This window comes from Salmo trutta, chromosome 18 (assembly GCF_901001165.1).
Source record: "Salmo trutta chromosome 18, fSalTru1.1, whole genome shotgun sequence".
NCBI classification, from domain to species: Eukaryota; Metazoa; Chordata; class Actinopteri; order Salmoniformes; family Salmonidae; genus Salmo; species Salmo trutta.
The window spans coordinates 44,031,874-44,054,908 of record NC_042974.1 but is presented as its reverse complement, the minus strand read 5'-3'; the positions used below and the strand labels follow the sequence as shown (position 1 = coordinate 44,054,908).

The 23,035-nt window shown below is 42.3% G+C and overlaps 1 protein-coding gene across 1 annotated transcript; it reads right to left on the bottom strand.

The window, feature by feature from the left end:
• Positions 1–10,211: 10,211 nt before the first annotated feature.
• On the bottom strand, positions 10,212–22,854 carry LOC115153349 (acyl-CoA desaturase). The gene is made up of 6 exons (XM_029698702.1): positions 22,743–22,854; positions 22,248–22,522; positions 20,682–20,812; positions 19,314–19,519; positions 14,351–14,583; positions 10,212–12,601 (listed from the first exon to the last, which is right to left on the bottom strand). The coding sequence occupies exons 2-6, from the start codon at positions 22,471–22,473 to the stop codon at positions 12,402–12,404; spliced, it is 996 nt and encodes a 331-aa protein (XP_029554562.1). The 5' UTR covers positions 22,474–22,522; positions 22,743–22,854; the 3' UTR covers positions 10,212–12,401.
• Between the last annotated feature and the right edge of the window lie 181 nt (positions 22,855–23,035).

Below are 23,035 nucleotides of genomic sequence, written 5' to 3'. Positions count from 1 at the left end.
ATATTATGGTATGATACCCACATTTAGCAACCTCCGATTCATGGGTATCACTGCATGTTATGACTCCTATGCCAACAGGATTAAGGGTATGACATTTAATTTTGTATTATCAGGGGACAATCTTCTCAAACTAAGGCAATTTGATATGTTATTAACTTCATAATACAACACATACATTCGGGCTCTCGAGTGGCGCAGCAGTCTAAGGCACGGCATCTCAGGGCTAGAGGCGTCACTACAGATTCTGATTCGATTCCAGGCTGTATCACAACCGGCCGTGATTGGGAGTCCCATACAGTAGAGCGGCGCACAATTGGCCCAGCTTCGTCCAGGTTAGGGTTTGGCCGGGGTAGACCGTCATTGTAAATAAGAATTTGTTCTTAACTGACTCGCCTAGTTAAATAAAGGTTAAATAAATACAGTGTGTATCATAAGTATTCACACCCTTGGATTTTTTCAAAATGTTTTTCTTTACAAAGTGGGATTGAAATATATTTAATAGTGGTTTATTTTTGTCATTGATCTACACAAAATACTCCATAATGTCAAAGTGAAAAGAACATTCTACAAATGTTTAAAAATGAATACAACTCAAATAACTCAAATAAAGTCATTGCAAAAGTGTTCATCCCTTTGTTTAGGCATGCCTACATTAGTTCAGGAGTAAAATGTGTCTTAACAAATCACATAATAAGGAACATGGATTCACTCTGTGTGAAATAATAGGGATTGACATGATTTTGAATGACTACCCCTTCAAATCAAATCAAATGTTATTGGTCATATAAGCATATTTAGCAGATATTATTGTTGGCTGCAGTGAAATGCTTGTGTTCCTAGCTCCAACAGTGCAGTAGTATCTAACTAAATGCTTGTGTTCCTAGCTCCAACAGTGCAGTAGTATCTAACTAAATGCTTGTGTTCCTAGCTCCAACAGTGCAGTAATATCTAACTAAATGCTTGTGTTCCTAGCTCCAACAGTGCAGTAGTATCTAACTAAATGCTTGTGTTCCTAGCTCCAACAGTGCAGTAGTATCTAACTAAATGCTTGTGTTCCTAGCTCCAACAATGCAATAGTATATAACTAAATGCTTGTGTTCCTAGCTCCAACAGTGCAGTAGTATCTAACTAAATGCTTGTGTTCCTAGCTCCAACAGTGCAGTAATATCTAACTAAATGCTTGTGTTCCTAGCTCCAACAGTGCAGTAGTATCTAACTAAATGCTTGTGTTCCTAGCTCCAACAGTGCAGTAATATCTAACTAAATGTGTGTGTTCCTAGCTCCAACAGTGCAGTAGTATCTAACTAAATGCTTGTGTTCCTAGCTCCAACAGTGCAGTAGTATCTAACTAAATGCTTGTGTTCCTAGCTCCAACAGTGTAGTAATATCTAACTAAATGCTAGTGTTCCTAGCTCCAACAGTGCAGTAATATCTAACTAAATGCTTGTGTTCCTAGCTCCAACAGTGCAGTAGTATCTAACTAAATGCTTGTGTTCCTAGCTCCAACAGTGCAGTAGTATCTAACTAAATGCTTGTGTTCCTAGCTCCAACAGTGCAGTGGTATCTAACTAAATGCTTGTGTTCCTAGCTCCAACAGTGCAGTAGTATCTAACTAAATGTGTGTGTTCCTAGCTCCAACAGTGCAGTAGTATCTAACTAAATGCTTGTGTTCCTAGCTCCAACAGTGCAGTAGTATCTAACTAAATGCTTGTGTTCCTAGCTCCAACAGTGCAGTAGTATCTAACTAAATGCTTGTGTTCCTAGCTCCAACAGTGCAGTAGTATCTAACTAAATGCTTGTGTTCCTAGCTCCAACAGTGCAGTAGTATCTAACTAAATGCTTGTGTTCCTAGCTCCAACAGTGCAGTAGTATCTAACTAAATGCTTGTGTTCCTAGCTCCAACAGTGCAGTAGTATCTAACTAAATGCTTGTGTTCCTAGCTCCAACAGTGCAGTAGTATCTAACTAAATGCTTGTGTTCCTAGCTCCAACAGTGCAGTAGTATCTAACTAAATGCTTGTGTTCCTAGCTCCAACAGTGCAGTAGTATCTAACTAAATGCTTGTGTTCCTAGCTCCAACAGTGCAGTAATATCTAACTAAATGCTTGTGTTCCTAGCTCCAACAGTGCAGTAGTATCTAACTAAATGCTTGTGTTCCTAGCTCCAACAGTGCAGTAGTATCTAACGAAATGCTTGTGTTCCTAGCTCCAACAGTGCAGTAGTATCTAACTAAATGCTTGTGTTCCTAGCTCCAACAGTGCAGTAGTATCTAACTAAATGCTTGTGTTCCTAGCTCCAACAGTGCAGTAGTATCTAACTAAATGCTTGTGTTCCTAGCTCCAACAGTGCAGTAGTATCTAACTAAATGCTTGTGTTCCTAGCTCCAACAGTGCAGTAGTATCTAACTAAATGCTTGTGTTCCTAGCTCCAACAGTGCAGTAGTATCTAACTAAATGCTTGTGTTCCTAGCTCCAACAGTGTAGTAATATCTAACTAAATGCTTGTGTTCCTAGCTCCAACAGTGCAGTAATATCTAACTAAATGCTTGTGTTCCTAGCTCCAACAGTGCAGTAGTATCTAACTAAATGCTTGTGTTCCTAGCTCCAACAGTACAGTAATATCTAACTAAATGCTTGTGTTCCTAGCTCCAACAGTGCAGTAATATCTAACTAAATGCTTGTGTTCCTAGCTCCAACAGTGCAGTAGTATCTAACTAAATGCTTGTGTTCCTAGCTCCAGCATTGTAGTAATATCTAACTAAATGCTTGTGTTCCTAGCTCCAACAGTGCAGTGGTATCTAACTAAATGCTTGTGTTCCTAGCTCCAACAGTGCAGTGGTATCTAACTAAATGCTTGTGTTCCTAGCTCCAACAGTGCAGTGGTATCTAACTAAATGCTTGTGTTCCTAGCTCCAGCAGTGCAGTAATATCTAACTAAATGCTTGTGTTCCTAGCTCCAACAGTGCAGTAGTATCTAACTAAATGCTTGTGTTCCTAGCTCCAACAGTGCAGTAGTATCTAACTAAATGCTTGTGTTCCTAGCTCCAACAGTGCAGTAGTATCTAACTAAATGCTTGTGTTCCTAGCTCCAACAGTGCAGTAGTATCTAACTAAATGCTTGTGTTCCTAGCTCCAACAGTGCAGTAATATCTAACTAAATGCTTGTGTTCCTAGCTCCAACAGTGCAGTAGTATCTAACTAAATGCTTGTGTTCCTAGCTCCAACAGTGCAGTAGTATCTAACTAAATGCTTGTGTTCCTAGCTCCAACAGTGTAGTAATATCTAACTAAATGCTTGTGTTCCTAGCTCCAACAGTGCAGTAGTATCTAACTAAATGCTTGTGTTCCTAGCTCCAACAGTGCAGTAGTATCTAACGAAATGCTTGTGTTCCTAGCTCCAACAGTGCAGTAGTATCTAACTAAATGCTTGTGTTCCTTGCTCCAACAGTGCAGTAGTATCTAACGAAATGCTTGTGTTCCTAGCTCCAACAGTGCAGTAGTATCTAACGAAATGCTTGTGTTCCTAGCTCCAACAGTGCAGCACTATCTAACAATTCATAACAATATACACAATTCTCAAAGTAAAAGACTGGAATTAAGAAATATATAAATATTAGGATGAGCAATGTCGGTGTGGCATTGACTAGAATACAGTATATACATATGAAACGAGTAAAACAGTATGTAAACATTATTAAACTGGCCAGTGATTCCATGTCTATGTATATAGGGCAGCAGCCTCTAAGGTGCAGGGTTGAGTAACCAGACGGTAGCCGGCTAGTGACAGTGACTAAGTTCAGGGCAGGGTACTGGGTGGAGGCCGGCTAGTAATGGCTATTTAACAGCCTGATGGCCTTGAGATAGCCATCTTCTGTCCTCCTGTTACGTTCCCCGGTTTCTGTGTTGTGGTTTGTTTGTATGTGTGTTTCAGGAAGGCTTCCTGAAATTCCCCCAAGCAGCTGATTGGTCGGCCCCATTGCTAATTGCAGCTGACCCTGCCCCCTCGTCAGGATACAGCTGTATCGCATTACAGACTCCTTCTCCAGCTATAAAAGCCAGTGTTCCTTTGTAAGAGAGAGCTGAAGGTTATATCATATGTTGGTTGTTTCTCAGCGGGAGATGATTAGTATGTCCTGTGTTGGTTTTTGCTGAGAGAAAGGTTTTTGTTAAATACTTTGTAGCCGCTGCTTCTAAGGTATGTGTGTCCCGATAGGAGGCCGTGTTTTGAGCTCTCTGTGGTTAGTGATTGAGGTGTGATGGTAGGTTGTGAGGATGACTTAAGTTTGTGTGTTCAGTAGGCTGCACTGTACAAAATGGCTGCCTCAGCCATCTCCAAGTTTATTGAAGTGCCCTCTGTTGATCGTTTGGTGGGGTTGCGGAAAGATCTTTTCGCTATAACTGACCATTATGGACTCTTCATCCCTGAGAAAGCCCTAAAGGCTGAGCTTTTGGTGCTTGTCAGGGAGGCTTCAGGAGAGGAGATATACCTTCCGATGCCAAGTCGGAGGACAGGGCGGAGGAAGGGGTTGCTCGTACCCCCTTTACATTGCCCCAATTTGACCCTTTATCTTCTGCTTCGGGTCGTTCAGACGGGACCGCTAGGCTAAAGGTGAGGCTGGCCCGTTTAGAAATGGAGCAAAAAGATAGACAGATTAAGTTCGATTTAGAAAATCGGAGAATGTAAATTGACAAGGATGTGAGGATCCGACAACTGGGTTACAGCCTTATTCTAAAATGGATTCATTACAGCCTTATTCTAAAATCGATTCCATAGTTTTTTCCCTCATCAATTTACACACAATAACCCATAATGATGAATCAAACAGGTTAACATTTTTGCAAATGTATAAAAAAATTCAAATGGAAATATCACATTTACATAAGTATTCAGACCCTTTACTCAGTACTTTTTGAAGCCCCTTTGGCAGCGATTACAGTCCTCTTGGTTATGTCACTACAAGCTTGGCACACCTGTATTTGGGGAGTTTCTCCCATTATTCAATGCAGATCCTCTCAAGCTCTGTTAGGTTGGATGGGGAGCGTTGCTGCACAGCTATTTTCCGGTCTCTCCAGAGATGCTCTGGCGGGGCCACTCAAGGACATCCAGAGACTTGTCCTGAAGCCACTCCTGTGTTACATTTACATTTTAGTAATTTAGCAGACCCTCTTATCCAGAGCGACTTACAGTAGTGAATGCATACATTTCATAAAAACATTTTTTTTCGTGCTGGTCCCCCGTGGTCTTGGCTGTGCTTAGGGTCATTGTCCTGTTACTTTGCTACAATCATCTTTCCCTCGATCCTGACTACTCTCCCAGTCCCTGTTGCTGAAAAACATCCCCAAAGCATGTTGCCACCACCATGCTTCACCGAAGGGATAGTGCCAGGTTTCCTCCAGATTTACCGCTTGGCATTCAGGCCAAATAGTTCAGTCTTGTTTAGGTGGCTTTTGGCAAACTCCAAGTGGGCTGTCATGTGCCTTTTACTGAGGAGTGCCTTCAGTCTGGCCACTCTACCATAAAGGCCTGATTGGTGGAGTGCTGCAGAGATGGTTGTCTTCTGGAAGGTACTCACATCTCCACAGGAACTCTGGCTCTCTGTCAGACGTACAATTGGGTTCTTGGTCAGCTCTGGAAGGAAGGAAGAGGCAAAGTGTGGCTTTACTCCGCCCAAAATCTGTCCACGACAATTAGACCATGAAGTCTTATTTTTGTTTGGAGGTCAATGACTGTCAAATTTGGTCAACAAAAAATGTAATTGCTAATTTGCTACATGAGGCTTATTTGATCAAATATACATTTTGTAATGGTTAGGCTGTTACAAATGCACTGGTATGGACTAACAGTGCATTCGGAAAGTATTAAGACCTCTTGACTTTTTCCACATTTTGTTACGTTACAGCCTTATTCTAAACTGGATTTAAAAAATGTAATCCTCATATCAATCTGGTTCTTGGTCAGGGAGGTGACCAAGAACCCAATGTTCACTCTGACAGAGCTCCATAGTTCCTCTGTGGAGATCTGAGAACCTGATCCTGAACAATGGAGCCCCTCAGGGGTGCATGCTCAGTCCCCTCCTGTACTCCCTGTTCACCCACGACTGCACAGCCAGGCACGACTCCAACACCATCATTAAGTTTGCAGACAACACAAGTGGTAGGCCTGATCACCGACAACCATGAGACAGCCTATAGGTAGGTCAGAGACCGGGCCGGGTGGTGCCAGAATAACAACCTATCCCTCAACGTAACCAAGACTAAGGAGATGATTGTGGACTGCAGGAAAAGGAGGACTGAGCATGCCCCTATTCTCATCGACAGGGCTGTAGTGGAGCTGGTGGACAGCTTCAAGTTCCTTGGTGTCCACATCACCAACAAACTAACATGGTCCAAACACACCAAGACAGTCGTGAAGAGGGCATGACAAAGCCTATTCCCCCTCAGGAAACTAAAAAGATTTGGCATGGGTCCTGAGATCCTCAAAAGGTTCTACAGCTGCAACATCGAGAGCATCCTGACTGGTTGCATCACTGCCTGGTACAGCAACTGCTCGGCCTCCGACCGCTAGGCACTATAGAGGGTAGTGCGTACTGCCCAGTACATCACTGGCTAAGCTGCCTGCCATCCAGGACCTCTACACTAGGCGGTGTCAGAGGAAGGCCCTATAAATTGTCAAAAATCCCAGCCATAGACTGTTCTCTCTACTACCGCATGGCAAGCGGTACAGGAGCGCCAAGTCTAGGACCAAAAGGCTTTTCAACAGCTTTTACCCCTTAGACATAAGACTCTTGAACATGTAATCAAATGGCCACCCAGACTATTTGCATTGTGTGTCATCCCCCCCAACCCCTCATTTACACTGCTGCTACTCTCTGTTTATCATATATGCATAGTCACTTTAACCATACCTACATGTACATACTACCTCATTTAGCCAGACTAACCGGTTCCCCCACACATTGGCTACCCGGGCTATCTGCATTGTGTCCTGCCACCCACCAACCGCCAATCCGTTTTACGCTACTGCTACTCTCCGTTTATAGTATATGCATAGTCACTTTAACCATACATACATATACTACCTCAATTAGCCCGACTAAGCGGTGCCTGTATATAGCCTCACTACTGTATATAGCCTTGCTACTGTTACTTTTCTGTCTTTTTACTGTTGTTTTTTTATTTATCTATTGTTCACCAATACCTATATTTACTTAAAAATTGCGCTGTTGGTTAGGACCTGTTAAGTAAGCATTCACTGTAAGGTCTACACCTATTGTATTCGGCGCACGTGACAAACTTTGATTTGAAATAGCTGTGCAGCAACACTCCCAATCCAACCTGACAGAGCTTGAGAGGATCTGCAGAGAATGGGGAAAAACTCCAAATACAGGTTTGCCAAGCTTGTAGCGTCAAATAAAATCTAAGTTTATTTGTCACGTGCGCTGAATACAACAGGTATTTCACCTTACAGTGAAATGCTTACTTACAGGCTCTAACCAACAGTACAATTTCATTATAATTTAAAAAAAAAAGGTATTAGGTGAACAATAGGTAATTAAAGAAATAAAAACAGTAAAAAGACAGTGAAAAATAACAGTAGCGAGGCTACATACAGGTACTGGTTAGTCAGGCTGATTGAGGTAGTATGTACATGATAAACAGAGAGTAGCAGCAGCGTAAGAGGGGTTGGGGGGGGGGCACACAATGCAAATAGTCTGGGTGGCCATTTGATTACCTGTTCAGGAGTCTTATGGCTTGGGGGTAAAAACTGTTGAGAAGCCTTTTTGTCCTAGACTTACCGCTTGCCACGCGGTAGTAGAGAGAACAGTCTATGACTGGGGTCAAAATCAAGAAGACTCGAGGCTGTAATCGCTGCCAAAGGTGCTTCAACAAAGTACTGAGTAAAGGGTCTGAATACTTATGTAAATGTACATCTCAGTTTTATTTTTATTTTCATAAAGGGTATCATAGATCAATTTGATCAGGGGCTTGTGGGGAACAATGTAATACCATCAAAAGTTTGCTACGCTAAAGTGGAAACATTTTTCCGCTGGCCCATGGACTACATCGAATGATCCTGCAAATACCCTCAGTATGCAGTCCAATCATAATAATCTATTTCCATAGCCTACACTTGAGACACTTGTACGACAAAATTATATATATTCATTCATAATACAATTTTAAAGCTAACAGCTGGCAAGAAAATCTTAAGTAAAAAAATGGCTGATTTTGCCTACTGTCCAGCAGTAGGCAAGATAACCTGTTAAGAAACAAATACATAAAAATACAAAAGTTAGCCTAGCCTATTTTCTAGACGAATATTGCAGCCTATGTCTAGTGTCCAGCAAAGCAGATTAGAGTTTGACAGTGCAGGGCTAAAACTGTCAGCCTGATGACCACAAAAGCCTTACATACAGAGTAGTGGAGTGGATGGTCTGACACCAGGCAGCCAATAGAGAGAGGGGTGATGTCACTGGGAGCTGGGCTGAGCCTGACAGCAGAGCAGCTGGCCAGCTCCCAGACAGACAGAGGTGCTGTAGTGGAGACAGACTTGGCTTCAAGCACTATTTGAATTATTTCAAAAACTTTCTGTACTTCATTGAGCTTGCCTGTTGCAATGAAACCAATAGAAAATTCTCAAAAGTACAAACCCCACCTACCTGGCACTCTAGGCAGACTAAAGCAAACCATCAAAGTATTTGAAAGACTGCTTATACTATTTGAACCCAGGTCCGGACTAGTCAACCTGTTGCAACTGACACCGTTTGCATAAACTAAGTCTTCACTGTCTAGGCACAAACTGGCCGTTTGGGATTAGCCCAAAAATATTCTGTGTACTTGTAAATTGTTTTGCAATGACACAGAGTAGGAGAGGAATGTTAGCTAAACAGACCACTACCCAGGCTAAAATATTGGTACAGCATAAGAATGAATTAGTTTGTTTATATTTCATTAGAGTGAAGAGGGGTCATTTTCAGTGGTGGTTATTCTTGGCTTGAAACATTCCCCAGTAGGTGGTGCATATGCGCTAGCTTTCGAAGAGACGTTGACTGAAACCGGTATTTTAGCTGTCTATCAGATTGTTTCATTCAACTCGCGATCAGGCAATGCACTTAAATGAACCCGTAAAGCAAAGGCTCAAGACCAAAACCATAGATAGACCAAGACCCTGGCACACTGAAGATGACCAGAGAAAACAGTAAAGCAGTGTCTTGTTGCTGCCATTCAGTGTTGGTCGGAGAGAGAACACGCATAGCAATCTCACATGGTCTGATTGTGTGCGCGATAGGCCAGATAGGAGAACGTGTCGTGCATGACCAGCACAAGATTGAACTGATAAGATGGCTGAGGAACTAGAGAAATGTGAAGTAGGCAGCAAGCACACTATGTCCAGAGAGGGGGAAGGTGGAGAGAAAGTGGGTGAGAGAGCATAGATGGAATGTGAGTGAGACAGTGGCAGAGGGTGTGTATGAGAGTTGGGGGGGGGGGGGGGGGGCGACAGAGATAATCAGTTATAACCTGAACAGTCCAAGGAGCCTTGGGGACCAACAAAAACTTAGAGTTTGGCACTTGGAAGTGATGGCATGACTGTCAGCAAACAATAAGGTCAAGTTCTGGGTACATTTTTTTTAAATATACAAACTCTTAAGGCCGACCTGTACACATTGTGTCCGCATAGACGCCGTCTAAATGCACTGAACCGTTTGTTTCAGATGCAACCCTCATGTGTTCAGGTTATGAATATGCAATGCAAATCAGTAAATGCCACATTCAAAAGAGCTGTTGAAGTGTTAGGACTTTTATTCTACTTGGTGTTGGATTTGAGTGTAAAGTTTAACTTTAAAATACCATGACAACCCCCATATGATGATTCAGTAAGCAGTACGGGAAGTGAGGTTGTGAGCATAGGCCAGAAAATAGCCTGGGGACAAGACCTGTCAGAGAATGGCTTTCTATGATAGCTGCAAAGCATTTAACATTAAAACATTTTAGGCAATGTGAGAATAAATGCTGCATACACAGCTGACCACCTCAATAACACCACCAGGGGTGTATTCACTTAGAACCAAACAGGGAGGAACTAACCTGAACTTGTCCAAATAAAAGGAAACTTGTTTTAGTTGTTGCAAAACATTTTCCTATGGTGTGCACTAATGAATACACCCCTGTCACTTTGCAGAAAATTGTAGATGATGCAAAAGTGAAAGGACGAGTAAATGGTAAGACAATGACTTGTCTTTTATTCAATTAGGAACGGAAATATTACAGAATTACAACACAGACAGCAGAACATACTTTCAACATGTAGAAAATGTGGTTTATTTACGGTACATACAGTGGGTAGAACATTCTTAGAAAAGAAATGCTGCAGTTTTTTTTAAGGCATTCAGACTTCAAGAAGTTAACACTGCACAAAATAATTGCACTGAGAAAGGTAGACCAAAGTGTGACAAATATTACAATTTCATGAGTTAATAATCTGGAATCTTGTTTCTTCAGAGCCAAACACCACATTTGTTTAACTATTATGCAAAAATATATTCTTAATCCCTCAGAATCTGATGCTTCACAGAATATCCCAAGGATGCAAAGCACATGGTCTTTCCTTTTACTTTCAGCTCTCTCCTATATAGATGTTAAGACAGTCTTTAAATAACTCAACCACAGCTCCAAAGCAAATATTCAAAATGTAATTTCCCTCAGTACTCAGTAGAATTCCTATAGTTTCCCCCTCACGCCTAGAGTGTTAACTTACAATTGATGTACAACCAAATTAACTAAACCCCTGGCTTGTTCTTTCCCTCCCCCGTCACATCCATCTTTTTCTAGACATGTCCACGTCTACTAAGGGTGCAAAGTAACATTACTTCCATAAGGCATCTTGGGCGAGTCGACTAAATTTAATTCAAGATACCGAGAGACGACACATATGCAAATGCACTCAAAGCCTCTTTCACCTTGTCCTATTGGAGGAGGGAGACAGAAGTCCCTTACTCTTTTAACTTCAGCTGCAGTAAGAGTAAAAAATAAATACAAACAAGTATTATTTTGTTTAATAAAGACTGATCAGAGTTTGCGTTTCAACTACGTTTCAGTGCAGAAGTGTCTCTGAAGCAGGATGGAAAAAACCCAACCAGGCTTCTGTTCGACCATCCGACTGTAGTCACAGGCACCGTCGCCCCCACAAAATATCCAGAGGTATAAATCATGTTATACACAAATGAAGAGACCTTATGTCCCAAATGGCACCCGATTCCATATACAGTGCGCTACCTTTGACCAGAGCCCACAATGTGCCCTGGTCAAAAGTAATGCACTATACAGGGAATATATGTGCAATTTGAGATCTGATACCTTCCTTCATCCTCTTCTACAAGAGGAAATAATCTCCTGTGAAGAGCAACTTGGACAGGAGACAACTGGTGCAATAATATGTAACGCTGCCGCATAACTGCACTTCTACACCAGCCTATATGGAATATGGTCTGGTATATAATGACAGCTCAACAGTATGTTGACTTAGAAGTAAGTAGGGCTGTTTCAACACAGCAGCTTATAGTAAAATAAGACTGAAGTAGGGTGGCTTAATAAAAGCAAAATAATGTTAAATATAAAAACTGAAATTTCATCTTAAACGTAAATGTAAACTTTTGACAAAAGGTGGACTTCCCCCAGGATTTTAAAGAATTCCAACTACTCCACGCTTAGGGAATGAATGTCAACAAAGCGTGACTGATAGAAATATTTGGATCCATATGTCAGGATCATTCAGCCCGAATTGAAATCGACACTTTATCAAAACAAATTTTACCTACTTAGCCTAAAATGTGAAGAAACCTCAAACTTTTTTTTCTTTTCACAATTTCAAAAGTGCCACAGATGGTTAATTAATAGCTCATGAATAAATTAGAGGTTAATGTTATACCATCTTCATTGTTGGTGCAGATGGCACAGGCAGGTAGTTTGGTTGGTGTAATAGTATCACGCATTACAGCGTCCATCTCCGCCATACACACTTCAGGTTTTCCACCAATAGTGACTTAGTCTTAAATCTCTGCGCTAACATACCTAGCTTAGCCAGGCCATTAGATCACTTTTCTTAGTCACCTCACGCATCATTCATTTAAAAACAAAATAATAAAAAAAAACAACACTTTACTGAAAGGTCTAGGACCGATTTTAAAGCCAATATTAGTCTGAGGAACTCAAGTATAGGTTTTTAACTCATAATACAGAAGCAGACATCAATGGACCATGGTTTGATCACTACTAACTGCAGCACTACTAACTCCCATCATCAATACTGCAATTTACTACAGCTACATTCTTTCTTTCATTGGTTTAGCCTGTTTTATCGTATCTGGCATCGGTCGCATCAAGTCCGTAACGGTTTGAGACAACATTCAGCCAGTCTTGTGGCTGCCGTCACCTGTTCGCTGGGCGCGGGCCGAGACGAGGTCGCGGGACACCCTCTTGCAGTCCTTGGCCAGGCCCAGAAAGCACATGAGGTCTATGAAGGCAGTGGTGATGTTCATCTTAATGCCGAACTCACTGGTGGCGTAGTCAAAGGGGAAGGTGTGGTGGTAGTTGTGGAAGCCCTCGCCTGGCAGGAAGGATACAAGGGGACAGGAAAGTCAGGTTAAAAGCATAGACAAATAGCCATTCACAGGTGACGTGGGGACAGCAAAGTCAGATTGAGAGAGAAAAAGAGCTGGAATGGCCTTTACTCCATGTACCTGGTAATACTATAGATGTGCATCTATCCAAGTTACTTTTTTCTTTTAAAAATAGGATTCAAAACATAATCTGATCACCATAGTCGATGATATGTAAACTAAAGCACTTTGAGTTTGAAAAGTGCTACAATATGGATGGCTAACTTTCATCCTGGAGGGCTGCTGTGTGCAACATTTTGTTCCAGTCTAGCATTCAAATACATGATTCTACGAAGTTAATTACAGTCTCCAACTTGAACCAGAGTACTAAAAAACCTGCACAAACTACAGCAGCACTAAGTCAAGTGTTGCAAGTCCCTGAGCCATATTAGTTTATAGATTGAACAAAAATATACAAACGCAACCATTTCAAAGATTTGTTACTGAGTTACAGTTCATAAGGAAATCAGTCAATTGAAAAAAAAAAAAAAAAAAAAAATTCATTAGACCCTAATCTATGGATTACATACGACTGGGAATATAGATAGGCAACTGTTGGTCACAGAATTAAAAAAAAAAAAATTATTATAAATTGGGCCTCGGGATCTCATCATGGTATCCCTGGATTCAAATTGCCATCAATAAAATACAATTGTGTTAGTTGTCCGTAGTTTATGCCTGCCCATACCCCCACCATGGGGCACTCTATTCACAACGTTGCCATCAGCAAACTGCTCGCCTACATGACACCATACAGGTGGTCTGCAGTTGTGAGGCCGGGTGGACATAATGCCAAGTTCTCTAAAATGTTGGAGGCGGCTTATGGTAGAGAAAATAAATAATTATCTGGCAAAAGCTCTGGTGGACCTTCCTGCAGTCAGAATGCCTATTGCATGCCCTAGACAACTTGACAGGTTGTGTGACAACACTTCACATTTTAGAGTGGCCTTTTATTGTCCCCAGCACTAGGTGCACCTGTGTAATGACCATGCTGTTTAATCAGCTTCTTGACATGCCACACCTGTCAGGTGGATGGATTAACAGGGGTGTAAACTAATTTGTGCACAAAATTGAGAGAAACTTGCTGCGCATCAAATTTCTGGGATCTTTTATCTCAACTCATGAAACCATCACTTTACATGTTGCGAGATACACTGTAGGCTGAGACAATAACATCACTCCATGTTTAAAAAAAATTAAATAAAAAAAAGAGGATGAAAGAAGCACAACTGTATGCACCCACTTTGGGAGTAAGTCACTCTGGATAAGAGTCTGCTAAATGACTAAAATGTAAAAATGACAAGTTCCACTCGTTTTAAGCGATTCAACTAAAACATGATTTTCACAGCTGACAAACAGGCAGCTATACAGATGAGAGTTTATAGTAGAACAGGCAATCAGTCGGACCGAAGCTCTGATTTCACACAAACAGCAGGATCTCTTGCACAAAATAAACACAGGCCACTGGATTAGCAAGTTCCGCCTCACTACACCATGCCAGGCTGCATCAGCTGCTTTGGGAAGACTACAGTACAAGTGTGGTGGGACACGAAATGGCATATTGGCTTTGTCCAAAATGGCTAACAGCCTATTCCTATAGAGAGTGAGGTTCTGGCCAATAGTAGTGCTCCAGACAAATCCCTCACACAGGCCCCAACCTTAAATATAAATATATTTTTTAAAAGTCAGATCCTTACCGATGGCACTGAAGGCCACGAAACGGTTCTCACTGGGGTTGATGTGATGGTCGTAGGGTCGGTTGCCCCACATGTGAGCTGCAGAGTTGACCAGCCAGGTAGCATTCAGCACCAGGGTGTACCGCATGAGGACTGGGATGAAGTAGCCCACCCACAGAGACTCACCCCACAGGTACCAGGGCACCCACATGGGCACCAGGAAACACAGCAGAACCACAGACAGCTTGTAGTACCTAGAGGGGACGGAGAGGGAAGAGATGAGGAAACATTGGTTTGGTGTGTGTCAAACACAGAAAATCTATAGAGCTCCACCATTCATTTTTGGGGTGGGTGGGTGAGATTAGTACTGGAATTTATATGCGCCAAACATAAGTAGCTGTGTTACTCAAGAGTTTGTAAGTAGAACTGGAAGCATTCTGTTATGATGAATCTAAATAAATTACGTTTCTAAAGCTGGGGAAGTGAACACCACCCCAAGCACCTAGATTCATAAACAGAGTTACTAAACCGTGGAAGGTCACACCTAGTTCAGTACCAAAAAAAGTACATGTTTTGAAGAATTCTATTCAGTTGATTTAGTCTTCCACCAAAATGTTAAAAATGACCCATTTCTGTGGTGCTACTAGTTTGGGACTATATCCACGAGTACCCACTGCCTGCTGATAAAATGGCCAGCCAGTCACTGTACTTTGTGTGGGTATGGCCCAATCGAGGCCCTGGCAGAGATGGCAGCTCTTAGCAATAGATCAGCCAGCGTCATCATGGCCACCACAACCTATAGATGTATGATCTTAAATTCAATCTAGTATTGTCACAGCAAAATAATCCTGAAGCAACCGGATTTTAACATTTAGTCCATAATGCTGCTGGATTGGTAAGGCTATTAGCTGGCTAAAAGTAAGCTACATGAAAAGTGCAATACTGTTAATATAACAGTGTGATAGTGTGGGCTTTCAGTGAATTTATGTAAATTACAAACGACAGGGTGTGCCATTACCAACAGCAACCCTGGAGCAATTGGGATTAAGTGCATTGCTGAAGGGCACACAGATTATTCACCTTGTCAGCTCAGGGATTCAAACCTGCCACCCTCCGATTTATTTTACTATGTCTGTTGTAAATGCTTTGGCGCCAAACTGCTGGCAGTTGTGAAAAAGTCAATAATTGGAAGAATTAATAAAAATGCCATTGTTGATTAGATGCTTTTTTCAAAATGATACATGTGTGGAGCATGCGTGAGGTGAAATGTGGATATTTTGGAATGTGAACACTCAGTGTTTGACCTGACAAAGATCTGTTTGGGATGGAAACGTTGTCAATAAAGCAGTGAATCGGGGGTGTTAACGGTGTGCGGGCCTTCTTGTTCTGTATTAGCCCAGCACCTGTTTAAGGATGTGCGTATGACCAAACTTTTCTATAGACGGTACTTCTTTTTCATGCGGCACTCCAATCTGCAAAGACTCCATTACGCACCGCCATTTGGGTGTCGACCTTCAATTGTAATTTGCCATCTAAGAGGATGTTAACCTCCATAACACATTTGAATTCACAACTGAAGACTATGCCCGTATTATGACGAGACTGTTTGACAATCACGTTGAAACAACGGAATCACTACGAGAGTGAAACACCTATGACAGAGAGACGCATGCACCTCCACGCTGTCCCTTTGAGCGACTATTTGCGTAAGAAATTGATCCCACAAGGCCTTAGAATCCAGAAGGCACCCACAATCAGCAGAGACTGAGTTTCTGTGACCAGTGGTGCCAAATTACAAACAAATGCTCATTTGATCTTATGGCTCTTATTATCCAGGAAATAGCTGAGGACTGGGTGGAATACGTGAGAAGATACAGTTGTAATTGCACTACTTGTACGCAGCAACAACTGACCCAGAAAAACTCAAACATGGAGCACACTAGTGACTGTCAAACAAACCGACCATCTGGATAAGCATTTCAGACAGCGGGGTTACCCAGAGGAATGGCTGCATGACGCAAGGGAATGTTATAAAAAAAAAAAAAAAAAAAAAAAAAAATCATGACCCACGATGACAGCCTCACGCCCAAACCTCCCCACCCTCCTGACCAACACTTCCTTCAGTACCCCCCACTTGGTAAACATTTCGACCACATCATTAAAAATAAATAAAAATAAAAATAAAAAAGTACATCTTGAGCACTGATCCATAACTGGAAAAGACATTTAAAGAACCCCGCGGGTAGTCTTCAGACGCACCCCCAACATCAGTCAAATGTTGGTGAGGTCTGATCTTCCACCAGTGCCACGCAGTACCTTTCTGGACAACGTGCCAGACGGTAACTATAGATGTGGCGGATGCACCCAGTGTAACTTCAAACAAAATGTGATATACCTGATCAAATGTATTTGTGGTCTATGCTATGTAGGAAAAACAAAATGAGCTCTGAAAACAAGGATAGCAGAACACAGGAGTAATATCAGGACCCTTAACCAGAGAAACCCTGTGGCTGCGCATTTCATGGATGCTTGTCACAACATTAGCTCTGAGATACATTGGCATCGAACATGTTAAGACTCCTAGGAGGAGCGGAGATACTGATAATCTATTATTGAGAAGAGAATTGTTTCGGATTCGATGTCTCAAGAGTTTGATATCAAACCATTTCTTACCTGAATGTTACTTTACTTTGTCTTGCCTTCCAGGTTACCCACTTAATCATTTTGTAAATATATATTATGTTCTGGAACCATTACATGTACCCATCATTGTTATTTCATTATTAGTGATATGCAAATGTTGTTGTTTTTTCACCCACCATGTGTCATGTCCACAACGGTCATGTGAGGTGAAATGTGGATATTTTGGGATGTGAACACTCAGTGTGTGACCTGACGAAGATCCGTTTCGGACAGAAACGTTGTCAATAAAGCGGTGAATTGGGAGTTAACAGTGTGCGGGCGTTGTTCTATACATGTGTGGAGCACTCAGAGTTTGGTTTACTTTAGATCGTCATGCATAGAAAATCAATTCAAATGAAATCTCAATATTGTCAAGTCACTTGTGCTGGTCTCGTGGAACATACGTACAATGTGGAACACACCGGATTTGGTTGCTTGATTATTGCAGTGATAAGATCAAATACTTATGTCCAGTGGCATAGCTGATGGTGGAGAGGAAATGCAAAACTCAATGTTATCTGATCAGCAGCCACATGCAGTCCAAAACGTGATGTGCCAATAGTTCTATAACAGTTGGTTTATATGGTGGATTGGATTTTATACCGAGCTCTTTCAAGTGTACAATGAATTAAAATGGCCCCTTTGTGGCACATTCTGTGCATGCTACTGCCAATGGAGGTTTGTGCAACTTCTCCAGAATGCAAATAGGCAGCTAAGATGGCGCTGTCTTTTATCCGGTGGCATAACTGATGGTTTGTCCGGTGGCATAACTGATGGTAGAGGTGAAACGCAAAACACAATGACACATCATTGCTATTTGCATTGACCCCATCTTGCATGGACTATCCACACAAGAAAATATTATGACTCAGTGGCCAGTTGATTTGGAACACCACCCCATTCACGAAAACAGTTCGCTCCTTCAGACAGCGAGTCACGTGGCTGTGGCTTGCTATATAAAGCAGGCAGACAGGTATCCAGTTACTGTTCAATTGAATGTTATAATGGGCTAAACGAGTGACCTATGCCAGGGCTTCAGTCTGTCATGGGGATAGCAGAGTCAGGATTTGGTGTAAGCAGCATGAGTCCATGGCCCCATCTTGCCTGCGGTCAGCGGTACAGGCTGGTGATGGTGTGGGGAATGTTTTCCTGGCACACGTAGGGTCCCTTGATACCAATTGAGCAACTTTTTAACATCACACCTTGTAGAATCCATGCCCTGAAGAATTCGGGCTGTTCTGGAGGCAGGGGGGTCCAACCCAGTACTAGATGGGTGTCCCTAAAACGGTCCACTGTGTGTATAGACACATAACCCACATACATTCACACGTATACTGCTGCTACTCTGTTCTTTATTTTTACTCATTAAACCTGATGCCTAGTCACTTTACCCTGCCTTTACGTACATAGCTACCTCCTACCACTGCACATTGATCTGGCACGACCTGTATATAGCGCCATTCTTGAGCATTTTATTCCTCGTTTTACAATCTTTTTACGCTGCCTCGTTGGGACAGGCTCGTAAGCAAGCACTTCACGGTAAAGTCGACACCCATTGTATTCAGCGCATGAGACTTTTTTATTGATTCAGGGTAATGTATAAAAATGCCCAGTAGCCCATTATTTTGTCTACCACGGCTAGAAAAGATCTCAGTGACTTTGAAAGAGGGGTCTCAAAGAGCATAGGGGGTTTTAAGGGTGGGTGTGTGTGTGTCAGTCACCAGATCAACCCAATTGAATACTTATGGGAGATTCTGAAATGGTGCCTGAGACAGCATTATCCACCACAACAAATTATGGAATTTCTTGTGGAAAACAAATTGTTGCATCCCGCCAATAGAATTCCAGACACCTGTAGAATCTATGCCAAGGCGCATTGGAACTGTGCTGGCACCTCGTGGTGGCCCAACGCCCTGTTAAGACACTTCATGTTGGTGTTTCCTTTATTTTGGCAGTTACCTGTACAACACCGCATGATTCAGAGTGAGGGCACTGCCAGGGCCAACCTTAAATACTACCAGGAAAGGAAAGATAAGTCATCCCACTAATGACTGCTACTGTATGTAGGTAAGAAACTCTTTACCATATACCAACAGATAACATAGTATTGTGTGTCTCAATTGGTAGAGAGAGCACGGGGCTTGCAACACCAAGATCATGGTTTCGGTTTACGCTGGGGCCACACATCCAGAAATGTATACACGCTATATAAGCCACTTTCGATAAAAGCGTCTGCTAAAATGGCATATAGAAGACATCAGATATGAAGGACTAGACAGGGCAGAGACCCTTCTCTTCTTACTTTCTCTGGAACATGACGACTTTATCTGCCTTCAGGTCCGTCAGCTCCAGCTTCATGCCCTTCTCGATCACGTCAGGGTGCTTGCGGACGAGCAGCCAGCCAATGTGAGCGAAGAAGAAGCCCCGCAGTGCATTGTGGGGGTCCGCGTCCGTCTCGGAGTACTTGTGGTGAACCCGGTGGTCCCTTGCCCACTCGTAAATGTCATTCTGGAGGAAACAATAGAAATTATGTGGTTGTTTATGAGGCACTTTATCCAACACTAATAACAGCAGCATGTACAGTCGTACAGCTGGGTGAAATGGGGAGAGAAAGATAAATATTTTATTATATACACACACACACACACTACTTTGATGGTTGTAGCCATCAAGTGTCCCATCACCCATATTAGCAAACTTAGTTCATTTCAAAACTTCACATTTCTCTAGTATAGGTGATGTACCGTAATTAGTGATAACAGAAAAATGTCTGCGATAAGTGAGCGGTATGGTTGGTGACAAAATCGGTTTATTGTCCCAGCTCTATAGTACTCTATACAGCAGTACACGAGACCCATGGTGAGGGAATCTGGGGCTGTATGTATCAAGTGTTTCAGAGTAGACGTGCTGATTTAGGATCAGTTTTGCCTTTTAGAGCACAATAAAAGGAGCCTACATGGACAGGGAGAACCTGATCCTAGATTGGCATTCTTACTCAGATGCTTGATACAGGGCATTTGGAATGTATTCAGACGCCTTTACTTTTTCCCCTTGTTACATTGCAGCCTCATTCTAAAATGGCTTAATTACATTCCCCCCCGTCAATCTACACACAATACCCCATAATGACAAAGCGAAAACAGGTTTAGAATTTGGCAAATTTATAAAAGAACAAAAACCTTTACATAATTACACAAACATTTTGCTATGAGACTCAAAATTGAGCTCAGGTGTATCCTGTTTCCATTGACCATCTTAAGACATCCCCATCCAACCTGCAGAGAAGAATGGAGAAGCTCCCCAAATACAGGTGTGCCAAGCTTGTAGTGTCATACCCAAGAAGACTGGAGGCTGTAGTCACTGCCAAAAGGTACTTTAAGTACTGAGTAAAGGGTCTGAATACTTATGAAAATATTTATGTTTAATACATTTAATACAAAAATGTCTAAACCTGTTTTTGCTTTGTCATTATGGGTTGTGTGTAGTTTGAGAGAAAAAAAGTGATACATTTTTTGAATAAGGCTGTAACAAAATGGAGAAAGTCAAGGGATCTGAATACTTTCCAAATGCACTGTGATACCCACGGTATGTATCCTATGCTGGTTACAAATACAATTTCCTCTCTCGAGGTCAATAAAGATGTTTCAATTCAGAGACTTTGTTTGTTTACCTGGAAGGCCATGGAGTTGGCAAGGGCCAGGAAGACTCGCAGAGGGGTGGAGGCCTTGTAGGACTTGTGACTCCAGAGGCGGTGGGCCCCCGCAGTTATACCCAGGGCACTGAGCAAGAAGCACACAACAGCTACGGGAGGGAGAGCAAGAGGGATGGGACGAGAAAGAGATAAACAGACACCCATGTTTGGCACACACTCACATGTGCACAGAATCATGTCAAGCACAGATTTGACTCCCAGTAGATACAGGGGACATCATATCCCATCCCTGCCTTGTTGCTGTCGTGAGTTATTTCTGTTGGGAGCTGGCAGTGGGAGTAGGTATGCATGTCTACTACTCTCAGGGCTGTTGTTGTAAAATTACTGAATGTGTTTCTATGTGCAGCCAGACAAGGCTGCTTAGGATGTGAGAATTCTGGGACTCCGAACAGCCCAGGCAGCAAAGATATTCTGTTTTGGTGCCATGCAGCCTCTCACAATGGAATGTCTATTGGAATGGCAATTGTTCTTTGTCTCACCCAGTGGAATAATATGCAGTTCAGCACCGCACACAGACAGGGGGATATGCAACAGGGGAAACAAGTTTGGGGTCGTTCGGTATAATCCAAGTCATGCTTCATCTGTCCAAATACCTATTCCAGCTATTCTTCCGCAAAAAACCTGCACATATTGTCTAGGTCTAAACAAGCAAACAGATTGGTGTAGCTCTTTTCTGATTAAGAAACATTGTGAACCGAGGTGCCTCAAGTCTAGCCCAAAGGCCAGCAGATGGTGATATTGAGTCTCATTTTACCATTCAAAAGATGCAGGAAAGCCGACATACAGGAACACCCCGAATTATGGGCGGCAGTTGCACACTTTTGTTGCCAGCTGCATACAATGCGCTTGGACGGTAAGACCAAAACGACCCAATATCGCCATCTGCCGGCCTTTGGGCTACCTCAGGCCACTCATTCCAAAACGTCAAGTTCTCTCGCTGCACCACAGTAGCCTGCATATGAGCGCTTCAGTTGATAGGTGCATGCATGGTGTGATGATCAGGTGATAATGGTGTAGCTCAGGTTTCCCAAACTTGGTCCTGCCCCCCGTGCACGTTTTGGTTTTTGCCCTAGTACTACGCAGCTGATTCAAATAACCAACTCATCATCAAGCTTTGATTATTTGAATCAGCTGCGTTGAGTTGGGGCAAAACCAAAACGTGCACCTGGGGGGAGCAGGACCAAGGTTGTGGAACCCTGGTGTTAACTGTTAGGATACATATTCCGTTACATATGACGAAATAACTCATAGGTCCTATAGTATCAATGTGTTTATTATTTCCATGGAAAAAAATATTAAGTGGGTGTTCCTCAAAATAGATTTACCAACATTCAACACTATTCTCAGAGGGCAAGCAACATGTCGGTGTAACGCCACCAAGCGCATCACCCAGATTAACCACATTCTGTTTTCTAATGTCGACCGGATAAACTATGCTGCGTAGTCAAACAACTTTAACAATGGCGTAAAACCACGATAAAAGGCAAATAAAAAATGGTACATTAAGTAAATGGGGATACTTACTCCAAGCCAGAGTTAAGGCCGAGGTGGAGGGCACAAGCATCAGTCCGTAAAGCGCTCCAGCATGTAATAAAATCATTAATATGATGTTTCTCCACACCAGTCTCATCCGCGGTTTAGGGCCCTCTTTTGCTTTATAACTATCATCAAAAACATCATCTCTCGTAGACGTTTCTGCCACCACAGCATCTCTGTTTTGTTGTTGGTTGGGATTTCTCGTCTCTGTCATTTCTGCTGTGGGAGTCTGTAGTCAATACGCCGTGTTGAGATGAGATCTCCTAGAAAGAGGACAAATAGCTATTCAATTAAAATGACAAACACGGGCATCCTCGCTCACCCCACCAAGGAATCGAGCAACTTTAACATTAAGTTAAAGTGCGTGCTCGATTTCCTGGTGCAATGCTAGGATAGCATAGGCTACTATCAAAGATGCACACATTTTGCTATCAACTGGCATCGAATACATAATTTACAGCGTAGAATGAAGAGAATCGTTACAATGTATCAAAATGCGCCCAACGCTGAGATAGCTTCTTCCGGCGAACGTTGTGCAGCTCTACTCGTGATGAGGATTCCGCTTGCCTAGCTAAGCCTGCTGCTGAGTTTCTTGTTCAGACGTCGTTTTAAAGACTCCAATTGGTCGAGGAGCATTTGACGCCACCTCTACCCTGACAGTTTCATTGGTTGCCTGATTATCTGATGTTTAACGTTTTACAACCCCTGACTGAAATGCTGAAAGTCATCCAGAAAAAGTAAAAAAAAATATATATTTTACAGTCACACATTATTTC